The sequence below is a fragment of the Pollachius pollachius genome (genome assembly GCF_949987615.1).
Source record: "Pollachius pollachius genome assembly, chromosome: 2".
Taxonomy (NCBI): Eukaryota; Metazoa; Chordata; class Actinopteri; order Gadiformes; family Gadidae; genus Pollachius; species Pollachius pollachius.
Window position 1 is genome coordinate 36,211,920 of NC_136935.1, and position 24,555 is coordinate 36,236,474.

A 24,555-nucleotide genomic window follows, 5' to 3' on the forward strand; every position below is an offset into this window, starting at 1 on the left:
ACGTTGTTTATTCCGTTTTCAATGTGTTGACATATGCATCGAGGGCCAATAATTACTCACTGTTGATATCTAAATTGAGTTAATCAATTTAGTTTTCTTATTCTAAAGATGCTTTTTTAATTAAATAATGCCTTCAAAAACAATTAGACACATTCACTTCCTTTATACAGTCTATGATTAAAACACCTATCTAATGCTTTGTGTTCCAACAGCCAATGAGCTTTTCATAATGTCCAATACCATATATGGTTTGAGAGCGCCAAAGACGGCAAAATGACAGAGAGAGAGAGAGAGAGAGAGAACGAGAGCGAGAGTTTGTGAGTGAGAGGCTTGGTCTATTGTTGTGTTTTGTTTCTTCCTCTTTGGTGTAAGGTTACCTGTTTCTGAACCTGTCTTGGAGTCGACTCCCCGGGAGAAGCATGGTCAAACGACGGGATTTGTGCTCTAAAATGATGACGGATCAATGAATAGACCTCTTTATCATAACTGTGTTTATGTTGCTTTCAGATCAAAACGCTGCGTTGTTTGAAATGTAGTTTGCTGAAATTAGAGATTGGGTTGCTATTAATGTCAGAGCTGTTTGTACAGCTGTCATACAGTCGAAGCCTATTTATCACTGGAACGTCTAATCTCTTTGCATTACATATCAGCGATTTCTGACTCAGTGTATGTATGTACATGCGCGCGCATGTACGTGCGTGTGTGCGTGTGCGTGTGTGTGTGTGTGTGTTGTAATACAATTAATTGTATAAGGAAACAACATGCAACTAAAGCGCCGATCTCTTGGACGCTACGCTTCTCAGCGCCGCTAGAGGGTAGAGAAGGGCTAATATATATTATCGCCGGACATTTTAATTTCTATTTCTGGAGCAAAGGATGCATTCTGCCTGTCAACGATCTCTCTAAAATGCATACTTTGATTATACCATTTGTAGCATTGGGACGAAGGACAATATTGGCATCGTTGACTGAAAGGAAACGTAATTTCTGTTTCCCTTCTTGTTGTCTTGTTGTATTTTAAAGGTGCTATAGTGTAAAGGCTTGCCTTTTTGTCTTTATATGATGTGGTAACGAGAAAAATGTTTTCGGCTTATGGAAACGTTTTGGGGGTAAAAACGAATAAATAATTTATAAATACATAGAAGTATGTGGTCAAATAAATACAAAATCATCCGATCCTGATTCTACCAAATGGAATGCAGCATTGGACTTCCCATTTAGTATTTTCATTGCTCATTTCATTCTATATGAGTGGAAAGAGAGAGTTTATTGTGTTTTTGTTTAAAAGGATCCCCATTAGCTGTCACCAAAGTGGGATGAGCTAGTCCTCCTGGGGTCCACAGAGAGTGATTTACTAAAATCATTTTGTATGTGAGCAGGCAAGACTTATACTTGTAAATTTTGACTTACTTAGTTAACAAAACCTAAATGATCTCACCTCCAACCGGTTCAATGCCCCACCTTACATAACAGGTATGCAGACCTGTTATGTAGGCCTACACTCAACAAAAGATAATGCATGCATGTAATGAAATACAAATCCATGTATCATACTAGTATATTTAAATGAAAAAAGAAAACAGCAGGTTTTTTTTTTGTTTATTTGATTTTTAAGTGTTTTATTTATTTTTTTCTCCAAAAAAATCCTGAGGTATTCACAATATAATGGCATTTCTTTTGTTTAAGAAGAACCTTGGTGAGGGAGGGGGGGCAAAAATAAAATACAGAAAACAGGAGGGAGCTGTAAAGCTGTATAGTTCGATATGACTGGATACCGGGTTCATTGTGTCATAGAAACAAGAAAATAAAGTCTAAGAACATCTCGAGCCGCTGTGTTTAGGCCCATCACTGACCTGCTTACCAGACACTCATGCAATTTAGATTGGGAGTTGTGTCTGAAGACTTTAAAAAGACACCCCATTAAAAACGTAAGCAATTGGGAAAACCACATGGCTAGCTCGCTAGCTTTAGCAATGGGTCTGCCTAGCCTTGTGGAAGACTGCTCATTTTCCAAGAGTGCATGAACAGAGTGAGCATAGGTCACCAGATAGCTCGGTGGACAGACAAGATGCAATCATTTAAACAGGACCAAATTCAGTTATTGGACGGGCTTATTACAGGCCTCCAAAAGCCAAATATAAAGGATATGTCTTTTTTTTAAAGAGCGTTGGATATCTGTTGGGATGTTCAAAGGTTTTCCACAAATACGACAAAATGCTTCTTAAATAAATTGCCTACCCTAGCTTTAAGCAATCGCTCATTGTCCAAAAAAAACGTAACATTTAGCTTTCACTTCTTGCTTGTTAATAAGCCAACAAGGAGTATATGAAAACATTGGAAATTTTTTTGGGCATTTGGTGTGGAAGTTAATGTCTAAAAACCAAACTTAAACAACAGCGTGTGTGTGTGTGTGTGTGTGTGTGTGTGTGTGTGTGTGTGTGTGTGTGTGTGTGTGTGTGTGTGTGTGTGTGTGTGTGTGTGTGTCCTAAAGAAGGGCGAATATTATTTTTGGCTGTTGATTAAAGGATATTAAAATGACAATGACGAACATGATATGAAGAATATATCACTGTCATATACAAACATACTAGCGAACAATAAATAACGGAAATACATAATTGAATCATAATCTGCCCCTTTAGTCGCAGGTCCACAATTGATTAAAAACACAGAGTGGAAAATAAAACAAAAAACTCTTATGCCAACCCAGCAATTCTCAGTTCTGCATTTAATCTCTCGAAACTTTTAAATCAAGCCAAACCAACCTAACAATAACAATCACAAGTGCAACATGTTTCATTAAAGTTCTGCCTTAAAACAAAAACCTTTCTTGTTTACCACAGCATGAGAGAAGCCAGAATCACCACACCGTACAAGGAAGGAAGAACAGTAAACTGCTATCAACTGAATGAGAGCGGGACATAAAATCAGCATAACCATCTGCATCTCCAGAACAGGATCGAAAACAGCAATTGGTGGCGTTGTACATTTCATTTGACCAGAGGCTTAAAAACATAATAGTTGTCGTTACACGTTTGGGGTAAATGAATGGGGATCATCGTTTAAAAAAAGCCACCAGGGGGAGCGCTAGAGTCGTCCTCCCTGGCTTGAAAAAGACACACCTTTGGAAATGAGGAAGGGACCGAGCTGGCCACCGCTAAACCCGCTGTTAAGCGGGTCCAAACGGGACCAGGGATCTGCTGATTACTTTGTTAAATTTGGTGTCAAATAAATTTCCCTGAATATAAAAAAAATTATATCATTATTATTAATAATAATATAATAATAAATGAATAAACATTGACAACAATAGCAACAATATATAACAAAATAAGAGCAAAATAATATCATAACAATCATTTATAAAGACTTTTGGTAGACAGGAATAAAAATAAAAATCTGGCAAAAGAAAACATCTTCCCTCACATATGTGGTTGAACATACACAGGGAAAAAGGAGAGAGAGACACAATTGGTTTTTTGGGGGGGGGGGGGGGGGAGAGACTAGATATCAAGACAGGTTCTGCTGAGGGACAGCTCTCCCCCAGCAACACTCTCCAACTCAACGAACCACGGGTGCTCCAAGACTAAACCAACATCACCAAAAAACAAAATAAAAAAAAAAGGCAAAAGTGTGTCTTTTTCCAAGTACACAAACAATTGACATTTCCAAAAAACTAAAATACACACAAAACAGGTATATGCTTCCAAATAAATAAAAATACACTTTTTGTTTGCATCCCCAGCCCTTAACTTAAAACCAATGGCAGTTACAGCATTAACAATAACATGCAATTGATACTTGAAAGCGCTCCCCTGCTGTCCCCACATCCAGAACCCCACCCACCAGGGCCTATCCCTGCTCCAAATACATTCCTCACATTGCTCCGCTCCCTCAAAACCCTCTTGCTGCGTGTCCGTCTACTCATAACGCTCTCGTTGGTTCTCTGAGTCGTCGCTCATCACACACGGACGCGCGCAGACATGCAGGGAGGAGGGATCTCCCAAGGGAACTCTCATCTACCGTCCCATACCGCCCCTAGTATCTCCATACATGTAGCTTATTTACACGGGAGGCGGCGTCGCAACGTGCTTTGAATGACTGCATAGTGAAAATGGTTTTTGGTTTACTTTACAGATGGAGAGAGACACGCACGCACAGCTCGGCATAGCGCGGGCAAACACATACACTGTTTCTTGGCGTCTTTTGTTTTTGTTGTACACCGCGGGCCCTGCACTGGAGACAGACAGACACACACACACACACACACACACACACACACACACACACACACACACACACACACACACACACACACACACACACACACACACACACACACACACACACACACACACACACACACAGCCTCGCAGGGTCCTGTGGGAAAGTAGTAACTATATACATTTGGTGCATGCGTGTTGTTTTTCCGGTTAGTAAATCAGTCTTTTTTTTTTTACATAAACTCACACACACCAACAGTACAGGGGATATCTTTGCAAGATTCCCAGATAGTAGCTTGTTAGTGTCTTAGAGTGTGTCTGCATGTGTGTGTGTTAGGGAGAGTGTATGTGTCGAGGGATATTTCAACGGAACAACATTGAATATAGACTGGGAGAGACTGGGTCCATGTGATGCTCTGACCTGGATGCCTGACAGTATAGTACGGATAGGTCTCACTCTGTTAAAGTGGTGCCAGAAAATAAAACACAGAATTGCAGAGACAACGCACCCCTACGGTCAAACACTGGCTATTGCACCTGCTCACTCCGGGGTGTTCAGGAACGGTTAAGGTTATGCTGCGTCACTTTCCATACACACTATGGCAATGACGTCATAACCTGGATCTGTGCAGCCTGTGGTTTGTTGGGGTGCGGCTCTTTTAGTTCAGGAGGGATACAGCTTTTAGCGGGCTGGAAACGGAGGAACTTCTTCACCTTCTCTACGGGGGACGGAAGGCCGAGCACAACAGCCAGACCGTCCCAGTTAAACCTCTCATAGCGAGGATGTCTGAGACCCACGGGAAACGGTGGAACGTAACCGATCTAGGTTCGATTCCCTTTGGGTCGGGTGTGTTGGATGTTGAAGGGGGCCCCCAGTCTCTCGCTGTAGATGACACACATAGCTATAGAGAGATTTTACATAGATATATATATATTATATGTAGTCATAGTGATCAAATATAACGTCAACAACAATGCTGATCATAACAATAAACCACAGCTCTTTCGTATCGTTTCTTTTTTTTTTTCTAGCAGAGGACACCTTTGGTGTACAGACCTTGTGACACAGTTCGCTGGGGCGGCCCCCGAAGACAGACAGACGTGGGTGGGCTGACGGACAGACAGGCGCAAGGATTGAGGACTGTACACTTGAGATAACCCGTTACATGAACGAGAACCACCTCAGAGGAAACTGAACAGACCCCCCAAAAAAAAAAAAGTGTGTCCGTTTGGGTTGGATCTGAACACAGACAGACAGACAGACAGATATAACTCCCCTGCTCCCGGCGAGTGCAGCGTACAACAGGACACGACCTCTCTGTGATGCTAGCGGGGTGGATATACATGGTCTTCTGTATCTATGGTGACGCACGCTTGTGTGTGTGTTCGCTGTGTGTTAGTGGCTCTGTGACGACATATATTGTGTTTTTCCGGATACACCTCCTTGCGCTTCCCTTTCTCTGAATTCATCGAAAACATTTAGTTAACCTCCTTTCCCCCTCAGATGCTTCTCAGTATTTGGTAACATGTGTTTACATTGCATTAGGTTTGACATATTTGGCTTAAAAAAAAAAGGTATTTGTCCTTTGGGGAAAAAGATGACAGCAGTCTAAAGCAATTCAAAGTAGCAGCAGTACACTAGCAACGCAAATAAATAATATCTTTCTCAAAAGAAAAGTAAACATGATCAAACATTGAAACTGACACTGATTCTCACTCCCTAAAGCCATACACTTCAGGTCGGTGTAACACCATGAAAGCTATTTTCTTTTGACTTTTTTTTTTTTTTTTTTCAAGTATCCTGCAACACAGAAACCTTCACGTTTCCACTTCCTATCTCCGTTCCCCCATCACTTGCTGTCCAACACCCTGCCCCTGCTACTCCGTCCCAGACCCTTCACTGACGTTCTGTTACTTTCCTTAACTTAACTTCTCTGATTCCCTCCAGTCCACCGATGCACCAGTAGAGATAAACCAGAACCAATCAGGCAAGGGGCAGAAGAAAATCCCCCTCAACACAAAGAGCCCCATCAAACAGGTCAGACTCTACGAAAAGGAAGCCTACCACCTAGAATAATATTAGAGGTATGTCCATCCTGTTACGGACCCAAAGCCAGTTCTAGTATAAAAAGGATCCCTTCGCTCCTGTGCATAAGCCTATTGACTGGTGCATCATCTGCTCTGACATCACACTGCTCCTACCTTTCTACAATGTTAATTTCCTCAAAGCTAGACGCATCTCTACCACTGGTCAACATGCCATGCCCTCCGTCTCCCTGAATCCTCTTACTGGTTCTTTCCTGTTCCATGGGCTCTCCCGCCCTCTTTGTGTCTTGTGGTGATTTGGTTTCCGGTTCCCGAGTCCTCCCTGGTCAACGTTGGCAGTGACTGTGCCGGAGGTTAGTAGCTCCATGGACTCCATCGGTGTAACACCAGAGAGCTCAGAGAACCAACCAGGGGCTGAACCTCCCTGTGGTCACTCCCTGTAGGATGGCCAGAGGTTCCACCCCAACAGTACACCCAAAATATGTTGTCGCTATAGGGAGGAGAAAGTAGCCATGTCCCATTGGTTATCCGAACACACTACAACCTCAGATGTTAACAATCGCGGTAACGCGCCTTAACGTCCTCTGAACACCACTGCCAATCACTGGGTCACGGGGATGAGGCTTCCAGCCAAGGTGACCTACACTTAACGTTTAATTCCTTTATATCAGCATTATGCCTGGTGTTGTTCCCAGGGGCTTTTATTTTGGAATGACCCACCACAGCTTAACTGCCACTGAGCTGTCGATACTGGACTGTGTGCTCCATAGATTTGGAGCTTATAGCTTAGCTTGGCGCTAGCCCAACAGGACGGTGGGCTAGCTAAACATTATCCTCTCTTCTTCTTCTTCTACACCACATCTCCAACGCTCCAACCTCTTTAAGTTCTGTGTCTCTTTAAATAATAATACTTATAAAATGACCCATAAGAAACCCATACACAACTGTACCTACTACAAAGCAATGCAATTTTTTTTGTATTTTCCATAATTTCTTAAATCGTGTAACAAATTAATGGATGTTAATATTTGTTAGAAATTCAGTTTAGTTATTAAGTGCGAGGTTAATATTGGCTACAAAAAAGTAATTGGTTGATCTCATGAGTTAGTTATAGTGAGTAAAATAAAAGATGGATGAAATACATAATCGGCCTTTGAATAACACACACACACACACACACACACACACACACACACACACGATAGTAGAAAGACCTGAAGAATCATAGTAACACCTTATCCTGGTGGTGTGTGTCCTGTCATGGGGGGAAAGGTTCCTCTCTACTCTGCACAGAGGCTCCGTTCCAGTGTCTGCTGACTACGCTGTTGACCGATGCGATCCGATCCGTCAATGCAATGGATCAAAGGGTGTGGTACATTCTAGGGATGGGCAACGATCGTCGAATAGTCGCAGTTGTTGAAAAAAACAGATAAAAGCCTCCCCCTGTGTCATTGTGTGTGCGTGTATACGAGGTGCGTGTGTGCGTGCCTGGGTCGAAGTATCGAAGTAGTATTTTTGCCAGAAATGCACATCCCTAGTACATACAGACGAGCACGTGTCTGCACGCGGTGAGAGAACATTTACGTGTAGAAACAAAACAGTGTGCACACAGTGAGCTATACGGATTTGTGGGAGTGTGCTGTATATTTTCTGTTAGAAAGGTGTGATGACACACCAGTCTCATCTACCTATAGGACCCCTCCACCCCTACCAAGTCTGCCTGTCCAGTTGAACCGATGAAAACCACCAATGAAACTCTAAAATACCCTTAAGGGATCTACTACTGCACCTGTCCGTCCGTCCACCTGATCGTCCGTCCATGTATTGATCCGGAGGCCTCAACTCTCCAGTCTCCATCAGTCTCTCCTCTTTCCTCAAACACAACCCGGACCGCAAGGCTCCCCCCCCCCCCCAGGGTCCAAAAGATAGGCTAAGCTCATGATAGGCTTGGCTAACACCGGACTAGGCTAGCGTAGGCCAAGACGAAGCCTAGACTGGGCTAGGCTAGCGCTAAACACTGAAAGCCAACGCAAGGCCTGCCTAAGCTGGCCTGGCCTTAGCTAGCCCTGCCGAAGCTAACCTGGGTAGTGTTGGGCTGAGGCCGATGTTGAGCTTGTCCAGGGCCAGGCCCGGGCCAGGCTACCTGCTGAAGACCGAGGTGAGCTGGTGCTGGTGGCTGTAACACTGGCTGCTGCGGGGGGACTCGGTGCAATCCATGACCGCCTGGAACCAGCCGGCCACGTCCACCTCCAGAACCTCGTAGTGCCGGATGAAGTTATGCTCCTGGGGGGCGGCCGGGGAGATGCGTGTAAACAAACAATTCAGCGCCATCCAGAAACGGCCCTTCGGGTGCCATTTTCTACACATAATCTTGATGAGAAAAACATTTCATGAGGCAAACAAACGCGACTCACCAGCAGTTTGTTGTATTTGGGCCGTTTTCTGTGATCCTTTGTGAGGCTGTGGAAAGAAAACGCATGAAATAACACGGTTTGACAGGTGGTGTGTGAACCGAGTGCGTCTAGTTTAGAATCATGTCTGAGGCGAAATGTTTTGCGGATGTGTGAGTCTGTGGTTGCGTGTGTCCCACCAGTCTTTGACGAAGGACTGGAAGTCGTTGGAGAAGTCCATGCCGTGAGGCAGCACTGGAGGGTCTTCCTGGAGCACTTTGGTGAGGACCTCAAAGTCTGTTTTGCAGTTCTTGTAAGGGAACTGTCCTGTGGCTAGCTCCACCTGAAACACACCATTTGGATTTAATAATGGCACGTTTCGGTTCAGTTCGCAAAGGTGCGGCACGGGTCGCGTTTCCACTGCCAAAAGTGGGAAGTGACCCGGACTGACTCGTATTGAGCCGTACTCGTCTCGCAGTTCTCCTCCGTCGGGGTAATGAGACACCTGAAAGGGTGCCGGCAAGTTCAAGCTAGACACACGCCGTCCGTTGGTTGGTTGACAGAATCGCACTTCAGTGAGATAGGGGATAATAACAAACAAACTAACAAACAAATTATCCGCTAGGTATTTCTGGACAACGGCGAAAGCTTTGTTTATTGAAGAAAATGTCGCGCAAAAGTTTGGCGTCCTTCTTGGTCGTCCTACATTGGTAATCTTTGTTCATTGGGCGCGTTCTTCTTTTTCCTTGGATTTATTAGCAGGCTTTACTGTGTCAGGCTGCTATGAGGTCACGATGCTAACGTAGCTGCCGCGGCTATCGCCATTAATCGCCAATCGGCTTAAAGCCCCCCCTACCATGAGGGTACCGTCGGCGGTGGAAACATGAGCTGTAACCGAGCTGCGCCGAACCGTACCTTCACTACCCCACCAAGCCGCTCCGAACGGACCCGCACCCCGGTTGGAAATGCGCCATACGGGATAAATCCCCCCCCCCCTTTATTGGAAGCCTTAATATTAAAACTGCCAAGCTCCAACATGTTACGTACCATGTAGTGACCACCACAGTAATGTTAGCATACATCCAGTGTAAGACCAGTGTAAGAGGTCCACATCTTACCAGAGAGATGCCCAAGCTCCACACATCGGCCCGGATGTCGTAGTCTGGCTTGCTGGGGTCTGGAGGGTCTATTCTCTCAGGCTGCAGACACACACATTATTACAGGGGGATCTGTGAGTACATACGGACTGCAGAACATCTCTTCAACCTGGGACAGACAATTCCATGTTCAGAAACTAAAAAAGGGCCTGCCATGTGTTTCCTTTCACCCATGCAAGTGAGCCTTCAGCCAACTCCTGGATTACACCAGCTAGCCAATCCAGAGGGTTGACTCACATGCTGGGACCAAATTAAATGTTCTGAACTTGGAAGTTTCCATCTCTGTGTTTATGTATCCATCTGGGTACTCTGTGCGTGCGCCTGCATACGTGTGTGTGTGTGTGTGTGTGTGTGTGTGTGTGTGTGTGTGTGTGTGTGTGTGTGTGTGTGTGTGTGTGTGTGTGTGTGCCTGCGTGTGCATGTGTTTGTGCCTCTTGGTCTGGTTGTGTGTGTAGCCTTCTGGGCGTGTGTGTGCATGCGGCCATCTGGGCTTGTGTGGTGACTCACTGCCATGTACGCAGCACAGCCCGCGCTGCGTGTCTTGGCCTTGGAGTCGACCAGCCGTCCGCTGATGCCAAAGTCACACAGTTTGATCTGGCCCTTGTCGTCCAGCAGGATGTTGGAGGGCTTCACGTCCCGGTGGATCACGCCGTGCTTCTCCTTCAGGTACAGCAGCGCCTTCACGATCTGGGAGGAGAAATACACGCACGTTACCCAAACTCAAGTGGTCGATCTAGACCAGAAAACATACATGAAAACCACTTCAATTTGGACCAGAAAACACACACACACACACACAGCTTACCGCCACAGTCATTTTTCCCAGAATGCGCTCCGGCATCGGCCCCTGGATCCTCTTTTTCAGCTTCTCAGCACACGTTCCCATCAACTCCATGGCGATGAACACATCCGTCTGCACACCCACACACACAATCAGTATTCCAATCCAATAAGGCATTGAGCTCCACCCCTGAACATAAGTGTGTGTGTGGGTGTGCATGTGTGTGTGTTCGTGCTTACGTTGGTAACTATGGCGCCATAGCACTGAATGATGTACGGACAGTCGTGACTCTTCAGCACTACATCCAGGTCCATCAGGATCCTCTTGTTCTCATCCTTGTTTCCAGTGCGACGCATTTGCTGGTGACACCAAAAAAACATACCACATTGAGTTACCAGAGAACACTGTAAATAAGAACAAGTCTACGAAAAACAAATGAACCCAACAGCAAAACACTCAACACAGAGACTTTAAGGCATCCAAGCAGTAGTGAGTCCATGTGTGAGGTACTTGCGCTTTGCACCGAAGAGCTTGCTAATTGTTAAACAGCACGACGACTACAATTAAGCTATCTCCCGATATAAAAAGGAAGAATGTTTGTGTTGTAATTAGGGAATCAGTGTGGGCTGAACCAATCAGGCGAATGAGAGGGACGGAGTGAGGAAATGCACCACAGGGACACACAAAGAAGGAGAGTATAGTACAAGAGAGAGTGCAAGAAAGAAAGAGAAAGTGGACATCTGCGCCCTAATGGTCATAAATGATCGGATGCTGCTTTACATCGTAGAGATGGAGGCCAGCCCTACCTTGACTGCGATGACGTGGCCCGTTTTCTTGAATCTGATCTTAAAGACCTGACCACAAGTTCCACTGCCAATCTCGCCCTCGCTGATCAGGTCTGATACCTCAGCTGGATAGCGCTGTGGGGAAACATGCAAATAAATAGTTTACTAATGCTGGTATTACATTCAGGTACCGTAGGGGTGCTAAAGGCCCTGTCAATGTTGAGGAATCCTGTAGCTCAAATACAAAACTAACAAACATAAGATTATTCATATATTGTGTGTCCGTTCAGTTCATCTCACCTGACCGTCGATCTTTAGATAGCCCGTCTGCTTCATGATCTCCTGAAGCTTCTGGTCAATCTCCGCACTGCAGAACCAAGCACACCCTCCATGTCAGGGATGCGATCTATCTGCGCGTGTGTGCGTGTGCGTGTGTGTGCGTGCGTGTGCGTGTGTGTGCGTGTGCGGATTGCGGTTTGGGGGTTTCATAAGAACGAAGCCAAAAGATTGGGAAACTGTTGCTATGTTTCAGCCACCTTAATCACCAAATCTGGAGACAAAGATGTTTGGTTTATCCATAAGTGTTCAGTGTAATATCTTAACTTATCATGTAGGTCTTTCTTCCCAAAATGTTTGGATCTTGTTCCCCTTCTTTGTAAAATTTGGATCCAAATAAAAGCGTTTAAGTGTGTGTGCGTGTGCGTGTGTGTGTGAGGACCTACTTTTCCAGGCTCTTCTGCAGGACGTACTGGGGCGTGGGCAGGTTGAGCATGTTGCGGGGCCGACTGGGGTGGTGCTGGGGTGAGCTCTCTGAGGACGACGACCGGCTCCCCCCGTCGTTGGTCAGGGGCAGCTGGAGCGCTGGGGGGGGGGGGGGGGGGGGGGGGGGGTGTAAGGGGTTAGAGACAGGGCTGCAGAGAGCAATACAGACAGATACAGATACAGCAATACAGAGGATAGGCTCGGGCTTGCCTTAAACAGAGAGGGAGCCGCATGTAATGACAACCCTGGAGCTCCTTCCCCCTTCTCTCCAAAGTATTCTGCACTGTTTGACTTTCTTAAACTCTTGGCGCTACACTTAGCCGAAGGTTTACTTTGTGTCTTAACATAGTTTTGTTTCAAGGCTTTGAGTGAGTACCAGTGCAGGTCGTGGGGAGGGACACAGGAGCGAAGAACAACGCAGTCTGTGTCAAGCGAGTCCTTCTACTTCTATATCCGTCTTGCTTAGTTCAAATTGGCATGGACTGTCCATTGACATGCTGATTGATATGCTGGTTAACTCGTTATCTCCACAGATAGGTAGACGATAAGCCGTATGGCCGGTCATGTACTACGTTTCTGTTACGGTAGTTTGGTTTTGTTTATTTTTCTTTAATTAACAAAGATTAAACAATGAGTCATTGTACCTACCTTATCTTTAAGAAATGCCTTGGACAACTTAACCGTGTAACAAATGGATGCATATTTTTCCCCTCATTTAATAGTTAGTGATTACATATTGTAAAAAAAAAAAAAAAAAAAGTGTTATTGGATTTGTAGCACATCATCCAGCTCTTCACCCAGAGAGGCCGTACCCATCTCAAAACGCAGGCTGAGGAAATATCAAGCACCATTAAAAACATGGACGCCGTGCACACAAGTCCTGGGCCCCTTAAAAGCGAAATACTACATTCAAAGCCAAGTGGTGAAATGCATGAGTAAACCCGTTTGACTCTGGAGACCCTTGTAAGCCCCCAGAGGAGTTCAAAAGAGGAAACAAACAAGGAGCCAGTGGGCGGTAGTAGGGTGTTAGCAAGGAGCTGTCATGCACAGCGTGGCAGTAGTACCACAACCAGCCCAGACCAGGGGCATGGCAGGGCGCAGTGGAGGCAGCAATACTCCCAAACTGGGAGCTTAAATCTCATCCACATGCTTCTACATCCTGCCCACCACTTCACCCACACATCGCCATTTTCATTAGCGTATTAGCCAGAACAGAATCAATGGCCGCAAGCATTACAATGCGTAAGAATTGCGTGGCAAAGCAATCTCTTCCCCGGGGCCATAAACCTGATTCCAGTGGATGGCCTGTACTGCACCCACAAGCCATGTTGTCGTTTTCACTTGGGTTGCTGTGCTTGCATCACAGTTGTGGATTGTGGGCTTAACCCTTGCTATAAATCCCTTTCTGTCTCCCTGTTGAATACCAATGCCCTCCGATGACCCTCATATCTAAACCCATCCACCCACATCTGTTCTGTTGGTGGCTTCAAAATCTGCACAGCAAGAATCAATTTGCATATTGATAAAACATTTGTGGCAGTTAGGTCTCTGAGAGGTGAGTTCTGGCCCACACCCTTCCACATGCCTGGTCCGTCCCGTACCTGTAGGGAGGTAATGTGTTAGCCAAGAGGTGGGGTTAGCGACACTAAAAGACTCAACGAGTAGGTCCCCGAGTCTTTTGGCACAGTTCACAACACAGCTTGAGTTGGCTCCGGAACGACAGACAACTTTACAGACTGAGCGAAGACAGAGAGGGAGCGAAAACAGAACTTGACACATGTGACAAAACGTGCGCACGAAAGACGCTGATGTGTCGCTCGCATGGAGCGATCAAAGGAGGAGAGAAGAGAGAGTGTCTGTGGTGCGGACGAACAAACGGCATCTGCTGAGTAGAAGGAGAAGAGGAGAAAGGAGCAGCCACAATTGTCAAAACAGAGACTGAGTGGGGCGTCCGACAAGAGACATTTAGAGAGGTAAAGTCATCAAGGGGTCAAACGAGTAGGAAGAGAGACCTTGCGAGAGAGAGAGAGAGAGAGAGAGAGAGAGAGAGAGCCCAGAGCAGTCACAGCAGTTCTAAGGCCAAGCCAGTGGGGATGCTGGATTAGAGATTGTGTCAAACGAAACATACCCGGTACACATCGTGCTGTGCAGAAAAAGCCACATGCAACGTGATTCTCTGCCTCCATCAAAACAAGGGTTAATTATCTTAACCAACGCATGTACACACAACACTGCCCTGCCACAGGCACACAGGAGCACACAAACACAGAGGGGGAAAGAGAGGGCATGGAAGAGAGGGGAAGAGATTTAAGTGTCAGAGGTCAGAGTTTAAAGGGGATGGGTGGGGGAGTATGGGAACCCATCACTGATCTGCAATAATTAAGGCAATGAACTCCACAGGGCGTGGTTTTTACAGTCACCGCTTCTTCCCATAATCGCTAATAAGTATGTGAGCTGTTTTCTATACAGCAATAGACTATGTGGAGAGGCTACATCTCCTCCCTGTTGCATAAATGACTTAATATCATGATCTATTACTCTTTTTGGAGACCTTGTGGCAACACTATGGCACTGTGATGATCTGCATTAATGAAAAAGATGTACAAATAATACTATAAAGATTTAAATAATAATAATATATAATAATATATATATATTATAATAATACTTGAACAGAGATTAACATGTCGTTACATTACAGCGGATAGCCTACACTAAGATGAGGATAAATGTGCAACATGTGTTATAATTTATAAGTATTGGTAATGGTAATTTATAAGTAACTTAAGTACTGGGTGGTACTTAAGAAGAGAGCAGGTGTTGTTTACACACACATCACACCTGTGTTTTAAAATGTGACGATAACAGCTAGATGAGTGGGATGGAATACAGGAGGATGGACGAGAGAGAGAAAAAGAACAGGGGAGAGGGGTGCAGTGGCAGAGATGATTGAATGATACCTGCACGCTGGGAGGGGGCTGGAGCAGGAGAGAGCTGGATCACGATGACTGGACGGAGAGAAAATATACACACACCCACACATTACTCCCCAGTCGGGCAGAACCACACCAGACACACACACCTCGTTCGCTCACTGTGTACGCCAAATGTAACCAACAACTTTGAAAGACACATTCAACACAGACATATACAGTATATATACACACACACGACTTTGTTCATAATCCATACAGCCAATTTATCATATCAATAAAACAAATTTATTGGAATAACGCCAGAACACCGTTCATCAAGGAATGAAAGAAAAAGTAAGAGCAACCAAGATCCCCATATGAAATGAAATGGTTCCAGGTATGAACCTACAACAATGCAACATAGGTCATATTTATTGGAGAGATTGCATACTGCTCCAGTCGAATGGATAGTTAACCCGAACGTGCGTTCAAAACACACTTGGTTGCCACTTGATCAGCAGTTTCGTTGATACTGACAGCGACTGCAGCTCCTCACTACTTGGAGGGCCAGGGTGGTGGCTTGGCGAGTGCACGCATAATCTCAAAACACGATCGCGAACAGTTCATCCGACCGAACGTGTTCGTCCTTTATGCATATCTGGTGGAACTAGACGTTAAATTCACAGGAGTGTACCTCTATCTAGCCGTTGTGAGCTCAAGCTATGGTTCAAGCTAGCTATTGCTACCGCGTCGCTCCTCGGGTCGATTATTAAAATATAAATCAATTCCCTGATAAGAATGTATTCTGTGTCAACGCTACGCATCTAGTGCAAATATAACTACACGTCATATGCGTCCCAATCAATTATGTATAATTATCCAAGAAGGAATAACAACGTTCAAACCCGACATTGCGGCGGGGGCCTGCAGCCGAGACGAGCTGGTGCGGAGCCGACAACAACCTGAACACACTTCAGGGTGCCAGTCCGTTTGACATGTCACAAAACGGTTGCCATCCGTTTAATATGGTCAAATATAACCTATACACAACCATGACCATCCATTTAGGGTTTTTTGAAGATCGCCAGCCTCACAACAAAGCATAGCGGGCGTTTGTTTATGTAGCTAGCCAGTTAGCATGAAAAGGTAACACCAGCAAAACACCCCCTCTCCTCTCTTCGCCCTATGCTTTGCGATCTTTCCTCGTATTCTGTTACACGTCCCCATTCCCTTCCCAATGGACACTTACTTGGTCTTGGACGTGATCGCTGTGGACTCATGTCTATATTAAGGTCGATCCTCCGGCGAGCATCATTATTCTCTTGTTTTAGTTTCTCCTCGATTCTCGAGAGCCTCTGTTCCAGCGACGACATCTTGAAAAATTGAACAGCATCGAGTGATCACCGAGCTCTTGACTCCCCTCTCTGGCCAACTCACAATGATAGTCATGCAGGGGAGGCAGACTAGAGGACAGCCACAAAATCGCAGTGCAGCAATGGGACCACCGATCTCCCAGTCCTGTTCTCCCTGACACTGACAGTCCAGCCTAGAGTTCAACACGCGGGGATCTTGCCACTTTAAAATACACATTGGCTTAGATTTTTATTTTTGGAAGCAGTATCACTGTTAATGGACACAAAGTGGTGAGGCTAGTGTTTTTTTTAGTGGCGAAAGCCATCACTTCCAATTATAGATTGCATGAAGACCATACTGCATTGTTATGAGGATGAATTATATGGAGAATCTGTCAGCTGGACACAAAACAGATGAATGTTGTGTCCAGGGTCCCTCTGGTAACATTTTTCTCCTTTACATTACAAGCTAGTTATGTTCTTAAAATGAGCCGATGAGTAACCAGACCACTTCTTGCACATGTTACTAGTTTTGAAGACGTTTATCAAGTTTATAGAGTATTTCTCTACAACTCCACTCGCATTGAGTACTCTTATCACCTACAATTCAGAAGCAGGCCCTTGGGACCTGTTCTGTAAGCTACAGGGCATTGTCCTGACCCTTACAAACTGTTGCTGCTGAAACTTTCTAAGTGAGACTTTTCAGATAAATGGTTTAAAACACAATACCAATCCTAGGCCATGTCCTTCTGACCGAAAAATAACTTTATAAAATACACTTGTCATACTTTCACACAATTTTGTATTGTCGTACACAAGAGGAATCTGGTTCACATTGTTATACATACAGTTGAACAAATATTGACACAGACAAGGGTTTAGGATAGCAGAGCCTGAATTTCACGGAAAACAAATGAACCTGGCCACAGACTCATGATTATGGACAAAGTTGATCAAGAATCCTTAAAATGATATTTTGTTTTTAGTATCTCATGTGGTAAAGAATGGACAGCAAGAATGCAATAATCACTGAACAAATTCACCCACAAAAGTTGATACAATATTGCTTATCCCACCCACCTACTAATGACTTGTCTTTGCTCCTGAAGAAACCGTTTTTCCAAGAGCACTTGCATTGAACGCCGAGATTCACATTAGTAGACTACAGAACAATGGAGATGGTATCGCCACGAGAGGAAACATGACAATTAAAAGATGTGGCAAGCGGTTTCTAAGAACTTTGCCAAGACCAGTTTGTTTTCTTTTCACCTGGGTGGGATTGTCGGTAAATAGCTTACTTCCTCCACAATAGCAGTCGGCTACAGGTACCAGTCATACTAATACACTAAAACACCATCAAGCTTTTATTTCAAGGCAGTTTTTAAGTATCGCTCGTAATGCCTTTCTATAAAGAGGGGTCAGATAGAGGAACTCCTGCACTCCTGCAACATGAGCTACAAATCATAAAATCTCAGGTTTCATCAGAGCAACAGAATTGTGCGTCTCGGGTAATCAACATGTCTTGAATTTTTAGGTCGGATGAATTAAAATGCATGCCCACTTTTTTTCCTGCTGGTTACGGCTTGTGATTTTGTGTTTATTTTAAAAGGTAGACAGAGTAGGCCTGGGCCTAAGGCGCTATATTTCCCCATTAAGCAGCGATATGTATGCAACATTTTGAAGGGTTCCTTAATAATAATAAAAAAAAACAAGACTCATCGTCCTGCCTTTGGGGCAGAGAAACTAAAACCTCAAATAAGAAAAATAGGAAATGTGTAGAGAAGAGCAACAGTTAAACAAACAAGACCTCTTTCTCCTGACAGAGGGTCAACAACCTGGAATAGTGGTTCTTCACCCCAACACATAAGATAGCACGCTGGCACCGTTGTGCCGGCGTTTTCAGCGGCGCCGTTGTCACGATACAAGTCTAGGTCCTTTTATGAGATATTGAGTCCAAACTCCTCCAAGCTTTTGTTTGTTTTAAAATCGACTTCACTCTAGTCCATTAAGAACAACCATGTATAAACACTTATTTTCACACATTCGCAAATCACTTATTGCATTCTTGGACAATCGCAACATTTACAAGAAAACTGAAGAAAAAAAATGAAGCTTTTTTGTGGGCGAGTAGAAATGTAAGGCATCGGGCTAGGAGGCCATGTGACACAGATCTGCAATCTATAAAACGTTACAGAAAGACTGAAGGTCTCCGATTCATAGCTAGACAGACTATCCATACAGGCAGAGGAGGATAATCACTGGCTAGTGAAGATGTAATGTTTGCATGATACTGTTCTACCAACTGGTTTTATGACAGCAGCCGTTGGTGTGAATAGAAAAAAAAGAAAATCACTTTATAGTCCTGAAGAAAACAAAAAGGATCAGATACTAATTAATCAGATACTAATAGCTGTTTTTGCATTTGATTTTGATAGTACTTCATATTCATAGCAGCCATCTTGTCTCCTGACACGACGCCGCAAGTCATCGGTGCTTGTGTCCACATCTCTGTTGTCGGACCAGAGAAAGAACACACACACACACACACACACACACGTTTGTCCACATTCATTCACAGCGGGGTGGCAGGTGGAGCGAAACCTCCCATACGTCAAAGGACAGCGTCCGCCCACGTTGATCAGAACCACCCCCACCCGGACTGAACCCTCCCCCGCTAAAACTCTCCACAAGGATCACATAACAACCACCCCTGCCCTCAACTAAAACCCGACCCCCCTGCCACAGCCTGTGACCCAACATCAGCCCCCTCCACGCGGGCTCCAACTAGCAGAGGTCAGAGACGTAGTCAAAGTCCCGGAAGCTCTCCTGGTCCTTGCGGGAGAGCGTGCGGGGCTCTCGCGGCGGCGTGAGGGACGGCGCCTCGGTGGTGAACTCCTCGTCGAAGTTGCTGACGTCCTCCTTGCCCGCGATGCGCGGCACGAAGGGAGGGGTGAGCTTCCTCTGGAGCAGCGCCTCCCAGTCCATGGTCTGCAGGGAGCCGGGGAGAGAGGGAGGGAGGGGAGAGAGGGAGGGAGGGAGGAGAGAGGCAGGTGGGGGGGGGGGGGGGAGAGAGGGAGGCAGGAGAGGGAGGTGGGGGGGGAGAGAGGCAGGAGAGTTGGGGGGGAGAGAGGGAGGCAGGTGGGGGGGGAGAGAGGCAGGTGGGGGGGGAGAGAGGCAGGCAGTTGGGGGAGAGAGGGAGGCAGGTGGGGGAGAGAGGGAAGCAGGTGGGGGAGAGAGGGAAGCAGGTGGGGGAGGAGAGAGAGAGGCAGGTGGGGGAGGAGAGAGGCAGGCAGGTGGGGGAGGAGAGAGGCAGGCAGGTGGGGGAGGAGAGAGGGAGGCAGGTGGGGGAGGAGAGAGGGAGGCAGGTGGGGGAGGAGAGAGGGAGGCAGGTAGTAGTTGAGCAAAGGGGGGGGCGGGGAGAAGGAAAAGAGGAAGGAAGTAAGATAGTGCAAAGACACACACACACACACACACACACACAAACACACACAGGAAGGAATGATTGAAAATTTCCCATTGTTTTGCTTTTAAGGAACTGCTGTGGGTTAGCTGCTCGAGCGGGTGTCGGTCCTTACCCTGAAGAACGGCTGCTTCTTCACCTCCTCTGCATCTTTCTCCCCGGAGCCCAGCCGTCTCTCAGGGTTCCTCCTCAGCAGCTGGTCCACACACACACACACACACACACACACACACACACACACACACACACACACAGACACACATTTGCAAGTGCTGGGTTTGAACGCGGGTGTGAGAATGTACTGTATATGACAACATCTTATGTATGTGTGTGTATGCGCCTATACGTATGTATGTCAGTTTGTGTGCGGTAGTGTGTAAAGCATTTGTGTTCGGTGTTCCAGCCTGGGTAGCATCTGCCTGTCTGTGTGTGTGCGTTCTTACCCTCCTCATTATGCCTATTGCCTCAGTGGAGAGGAAGCGTGGGTAGCGCACTTCGTCGTTCACAATGCTGTCAAACACCTCCTCCTCATCGTCACCTGGAAACGGGGACTAAACACACATACACACACACACACACACACACACACAAGATCAACCCTGTCATTCTTATGGGAACTGCAATTTATCGTTGGATTTTTGCCTGGTGTGAGTGTGTGAGTGTGTTTCTGCGTGTTCCTCCTCACCTCGCCCACCAGCATCTCATAGATGAGGACCCCCAACCCCCACCAGTCCACGGCGCGGGTGTACGAGGTGTCCGTCAGCACCTCCGGGGCCAAGAACTCTGGGGTCCCGCAGAATGTACTGGTCCGATCGCCATAACCCATCCCTAAACACACACACACACGCACGCACACACACACACACACACACACGAAGATAGAGAGAGCGAGGGAGATCAGCACAGAGACATAGTTAGAGGGAGACAGACAGATATAAAGGGAGACAGATGGAGGGAGACAGATAAAGGGAGACCGTGATGGAGGGAGACAGATAAAGGGAGATAGTGATGGAGGGAGACAGATAAAGGGAGATAGTGATGGAGGGAGACAGATAAAGGGAGATAGTGATGGAGGGAGACAGATAAAGGGAGATAGTGATGGAGGGAGACAGATAAAGGGAGATAGTGATGGAGGGAGACAGATAAAGGGAGATAGTGATGGAGGGAGACAGATAAATGGAGATAGTGATGGAGGGAGACAGATAAAGGGAGATAGTGATGGAGGGAGACAGATAAAGGGAGATAGCGATGGAGGGCGTTGTAGTTGGCGAGAAAGTGTAGATGAAAGGAAACAAAGTGAAAGAATAAATGATGTATTTATACCAGATGTGGACAAAAGAAGTATACAAAGCAGCCAAACAAAACGATGGATTCCAGCTACAGCCAGGGTGGACATTCCAGGTCCCAGAAACTTAAACTCCTCCCCAGTATTCACATCAATCCGTGCCTTCTCCAATTAACCCCACAGGGGTTTACACTTTATCATTAACCAACATTAGCAAATGCAGTTATAAGCATTAACTAACAATGAACTATTTACAAATGGTCTAGTAAAAATGTACTAATGTGTTCACGTGCATCAATGGTGTTCATAATACTGGTCATGCTAAGGTATTCAATTATATATGAGTTTATAGGGTTAGGGTAAGGGTTAACCCTTAGCCTAACTCACTAAACCTAACCTGAAAATAGTTAATTGTTAATTACCTCCTAGTTAACCTATGTTAATGAATGGTTAATAAATGCACCCGTATTATAATATGATAAATATTACCATGCAAACTTACACTGCAACCCAAAAAAACCACCACATAATTTGCGATGAAATGCAAATTTGAAAAGAGTCATCCACACCCACCTTCTTTACAAAGGCCAAAGTCAGCGATCTTGACGTAGCCATCTTTGTCCAGCAGCAGATTGTCCAGCTTGAGGTCTCTGGAGCATAACAAGAGTAATCGAGCGTGAGACTGATGTGTTCGGAAGGAACTAAGAGTAAAATGTTGAAAAGTCCAGTCCTAAGTCATGTGCGCTCACCTGTACACAATCTTATGGTCATGAAGGAACTGGAGTCCAAGCACAACGCAGGCCGAGTAGAACCTACAGATGGGACCGAACACATGCCATCACGATGGGAACATGGCATACACATTCTAAACCTACATGATCAACTTGGAAGGTTTTGGCTTTCAGCCACCCAGCCAGCCAACCTCAAAGGTAGTCCCATGAGTGACAGCTACAGAAACCAATAGTGATGCTCCAATAGCTGGGACACGGACACATATACTTCAAACATATCCATGCATACACAGCCACATGAACACGCATGCTTGACACACTAACTCATACCCCCCTACAAACATATCTCTACTTGCATACATATACACACGGCAAACACATATTACACACACACACTCACATAATACACTCACATTCTCACACACGTTCAAACCCGCGCACATACAAATTCCAATGGTTATGTGTCTCGTTCAGCTGCTGTGATCCAGACGCACACACACGCACGCACGCACGCAAGCACACACACACACACACTCTACGTACATGGCGCGCGGCTCTGTGAAGACGTCCGTGTGGATGTGCATCATGAGGTCTCCGCCCGCCGTGTACTCCATGACGAAGCACACGTGCTCGGGCGTCTGGAAGCACGCAAACAGGTTGACCAGGAAGGGGTGCATGGACGAGTTGACCGCCTCGAAGATCCTCTTCTCGCACATGAGGCTGCGGTCCAGAGAGAGGGCCAAAGGATCAGTGGTGGAATGACACAGGGGTCTGGGACCACGACCCGTTCACTTCTGTCCAAAGCGAGTCGCGGGATAATCATTATAGGTCGCGTATTTGAGATAATCCGAGAAACAAACATTGGGTTTCACGATGGCAACGACAGTATAATGGCGTGTGTCGTGCTCCAGGAAAGACACAGGCCTCCATCGGGGGAGACCTCCGGTTGCCAGGAAACGCCCTCGCTCTGCCTTACTTAGAGACTACCCGACACTAACCTACTGCACTCCTAACTCCCAACCATCCCCAGAACGAGGGCTATGGATCTGTGTGCCTCTTAGAAGGTTCTCTCCCTCGCTTACGAGTGTTTTAGGGTTAGGAGCGTTCTCGGGGGACTGGGGGATTTGCCCTCTTAGGGACCGGGATTAAGTGCGATACGGGCTTTAACACGGACGTGCATGTACCTGTCCACCTCGTCCCTGGATACGATGTCTCCCTTCTTCAGGGCCTTGATAGCATACATGGTGCCACTCTTCTTGTACTCTGACAGCAGCACCTGGAGGTCAAACAGCCAATGAGCCCGTGTCACGTCGGCCCAGCAGACGGGACGAGGGTCAACCATAAGGAGGGTCAAGGGGACGCCAGCGTAATGCTCGGGTTTATCAAATGTCTTAAAGATAAATAGTAAGTAAATGTTTTATTTGTTTTTCCGAGAAAAACAAGGGAATCATTGAGTGGTTGACAGGGTTTGAAGGAGTTGTGTGTAGGTTTCAGGTGTCCAACATTACCTTTCCAAAATGTCCCCTACCCAGCACGGCAATCAGACGGAAGTCCTTGAGGGACAGTGGGCCCTTTCTTTGCTTACTGCAGGACAGCCAGACAGAGACACAGACAGAGAGACCGACAGGCCGAGAGAGACAGGCAGATTAACACCATAGAAACAGAGAGAGACAGAGAAAGAGAGACAGATAGAGAGACAGACAAGACCATAGATGGGTGGAGAGACAGGTAGAAAGACACAGGTACAATCGTCAGCAAGATGGCATCGATCAGACAGTGACGGCCACGCTCGGACATGTCTGTGTTTAATGTATGACACAGCTTTTCATCCTTAATCATCTAAAGGTCTAGTGGTTTGTGAGCAAAAGAGTAAATATAACAAATGCTCTTGAGTTTCAATGAAACAGCACTTGTATCATACTTAACCTTGAATAGTGTTATAACCATTGAGTGTACGCGCGTGTGTGTGTGTGTTCGCGCACGCAGGCGTGTGTGAGCACCTGTCAACAGGGGGGGTTTGGGCAGTACACTCTGGGTTGAGGTCATGGGTGAGGTCAGGAGTGAGGTCGGGAGGGGAGAAGGGCTCGATAGCAGGCACCCGCTCCTGAGGAACACAGACAGACGGACGGATAGAGAGAGAGCAAGACGCAGGAAATTAGGAGTTGTGGGGGAAGAAAAATAAATAAAACTCTCTCTCTCACACCTTCTTTTCCTTCTCCCACTCACCTTATTTTCCTTCTCTCTCCCTCTCTATCACCTCCTTTTCCTTCTCTCACTTATTTACGTTCTCTCTCTCTCTCTCATTATTTTTGTTCTATCTCCTTCTCTCCTTTATGTTCCCTCTCTCCCCTTATTTTCGTTCTCTCTCCCTTCTTTTTTGTTCCCTCTCTCACCTTCTTTTCGTTCCCCCTCTCACCTTCTTTTCGTTCCCCCTCTCACCTTCTTTTCGTTCCCCCTCTCACCTTCTTTTCGTTCCCCCTCTCACCTTCTTTTCGTTCCCCCTCTCCCCTTATTTTCGTTCTCCCTCTCCCCTTATTTTCGTTCTCTCTCTCACCTTCTTTTCGTTCCCCCTCTCACCTTCTTTCCATTCCCCCTCTCCCCTTATTTTCATTCTCTCTCTCCCTTCCCATCTGTCTCTCTCTCCCTGCCTCCCTCTAAAGCAACCCGT

At 46.1% G+C, this 24,555-nt stretch overlaps 2 protein-coding genes across 4 annotated transcripts in view; both read right to left on the reverse strand.

Annotated features, from left to right (window-relative positions):
- Positions 1-1,584: 1,584 nt before the first annotated feature.
- Positions 1,585-16,438, reverse strand: map2k7 (mitogen-activated protein kinase kinase 7). Of its 2 annotated transcripts, XM_079730108.1 has the most exons (12): positions 16,309-16,438; positions 15,105-15,152; positions 12,105-12,243; positions 11,683-11,749; positions 11,404-11,517; positions 10,837-10,956; positions 10,622-10,729; positions 10,324-10,503; positions 9,778-9,858; positions 8,860-9,002; positions 8,684-8,729; positions 1,585-8,552 (listed from the first exon to the last, which is right to left on the reverse strand). In XM_079730108.1, the coding sequence occupies exons 1-12, from the start codon at positions 16,430-16,432 to the stop codon at positions 8,409-8,411; spliced, it is 1,314 nt and encodes a 437-aa protein (XP_079586234.1). In that variant the 5' UTR covers positions 16,433-16,438; the 3' UTR covers positions 1,585-8,408. The 2 variants fall into 2 exon arrangements, with proteins under 2 accessions (XP_079586234.1, XP_079586235.1); XM_079730109.1 differs by lacking the exon at positions 15,105-15,152 and having other exon boundaries at positions 16,309-16,433.
- A 771-nt stretch (positions 16,439-17,209) lies between these two features.
- The window catches only part of pkn1a (protein kinase N1a), a 41,177-nt gene continuing 33,831 nt past the window's right edge, over positions 17,210-24,555 (reverse strand). For both annotated transcript variants that reach the window (XM_079729250.1, XM_079729249.1), the window contains exons 14-23: positions 23,888-23,991; positions 23,396-23,471; positions 23,072-23,163; positions 22,431-22,607; positions 21,906-21,968; positions 21,730-21,806; positions 20,557-20,699; positions 20,315-20,422; positions 19,987-20,067; positions 17,210-19,399 (exon numbers count right to left, since the gene is read on the reverse strand). In XM_079729250.1, the coding sequence (XP_079585376.1) occupies positions 19,196-19,399; positions 19,987-20,067; positions 20,315-20,422; positions 20,557-20,699; positions 21,730-21,806; positions 21,906-21,968; positions 22,431-22,607; positions 23,072-23,163; positions 23,396-23,471; positions 23,888-23,991 (1,125 nt within the window). In that variant the 3' untranslated portion in view covers positions 17,210-19,195. The remainder of the gene's footprint in view (positions 19,400-19,986; positions 20,068-20,314; positions 20,423-20,556; positions 20,700-21,729; positions 21,807-21,905; positions 21,969-22,430; positions 22,608-23,071; positions 23,164-23,395; positions 23,472-23,887; positions 23,992-24,555) is intronic.

Coding starts and splice junctions, on each gene's coding strand:
- map2k7 (XM_079730108.1), bottom strand. CDS start 16,432: ATGTCGTCGCTGGAACAGAGGCTCTCGAGAATCGAGGAGAAACTAAAA. Junction 11,750..12,104: donor CTGCAGAAGAGCCTGGAAAA/GTAGGTCCTCAC, acceptor TTGGTTCTGCAG/TGCGGAGATTGACCAGAAGC. Junction 9,003..9,777: donor GGAGCTTGGGCATCTCTCTG/GTAAGATGTGGA, acceptor GGTGTGTTTCAG/GTGGAGCTAGCCACAGGACA.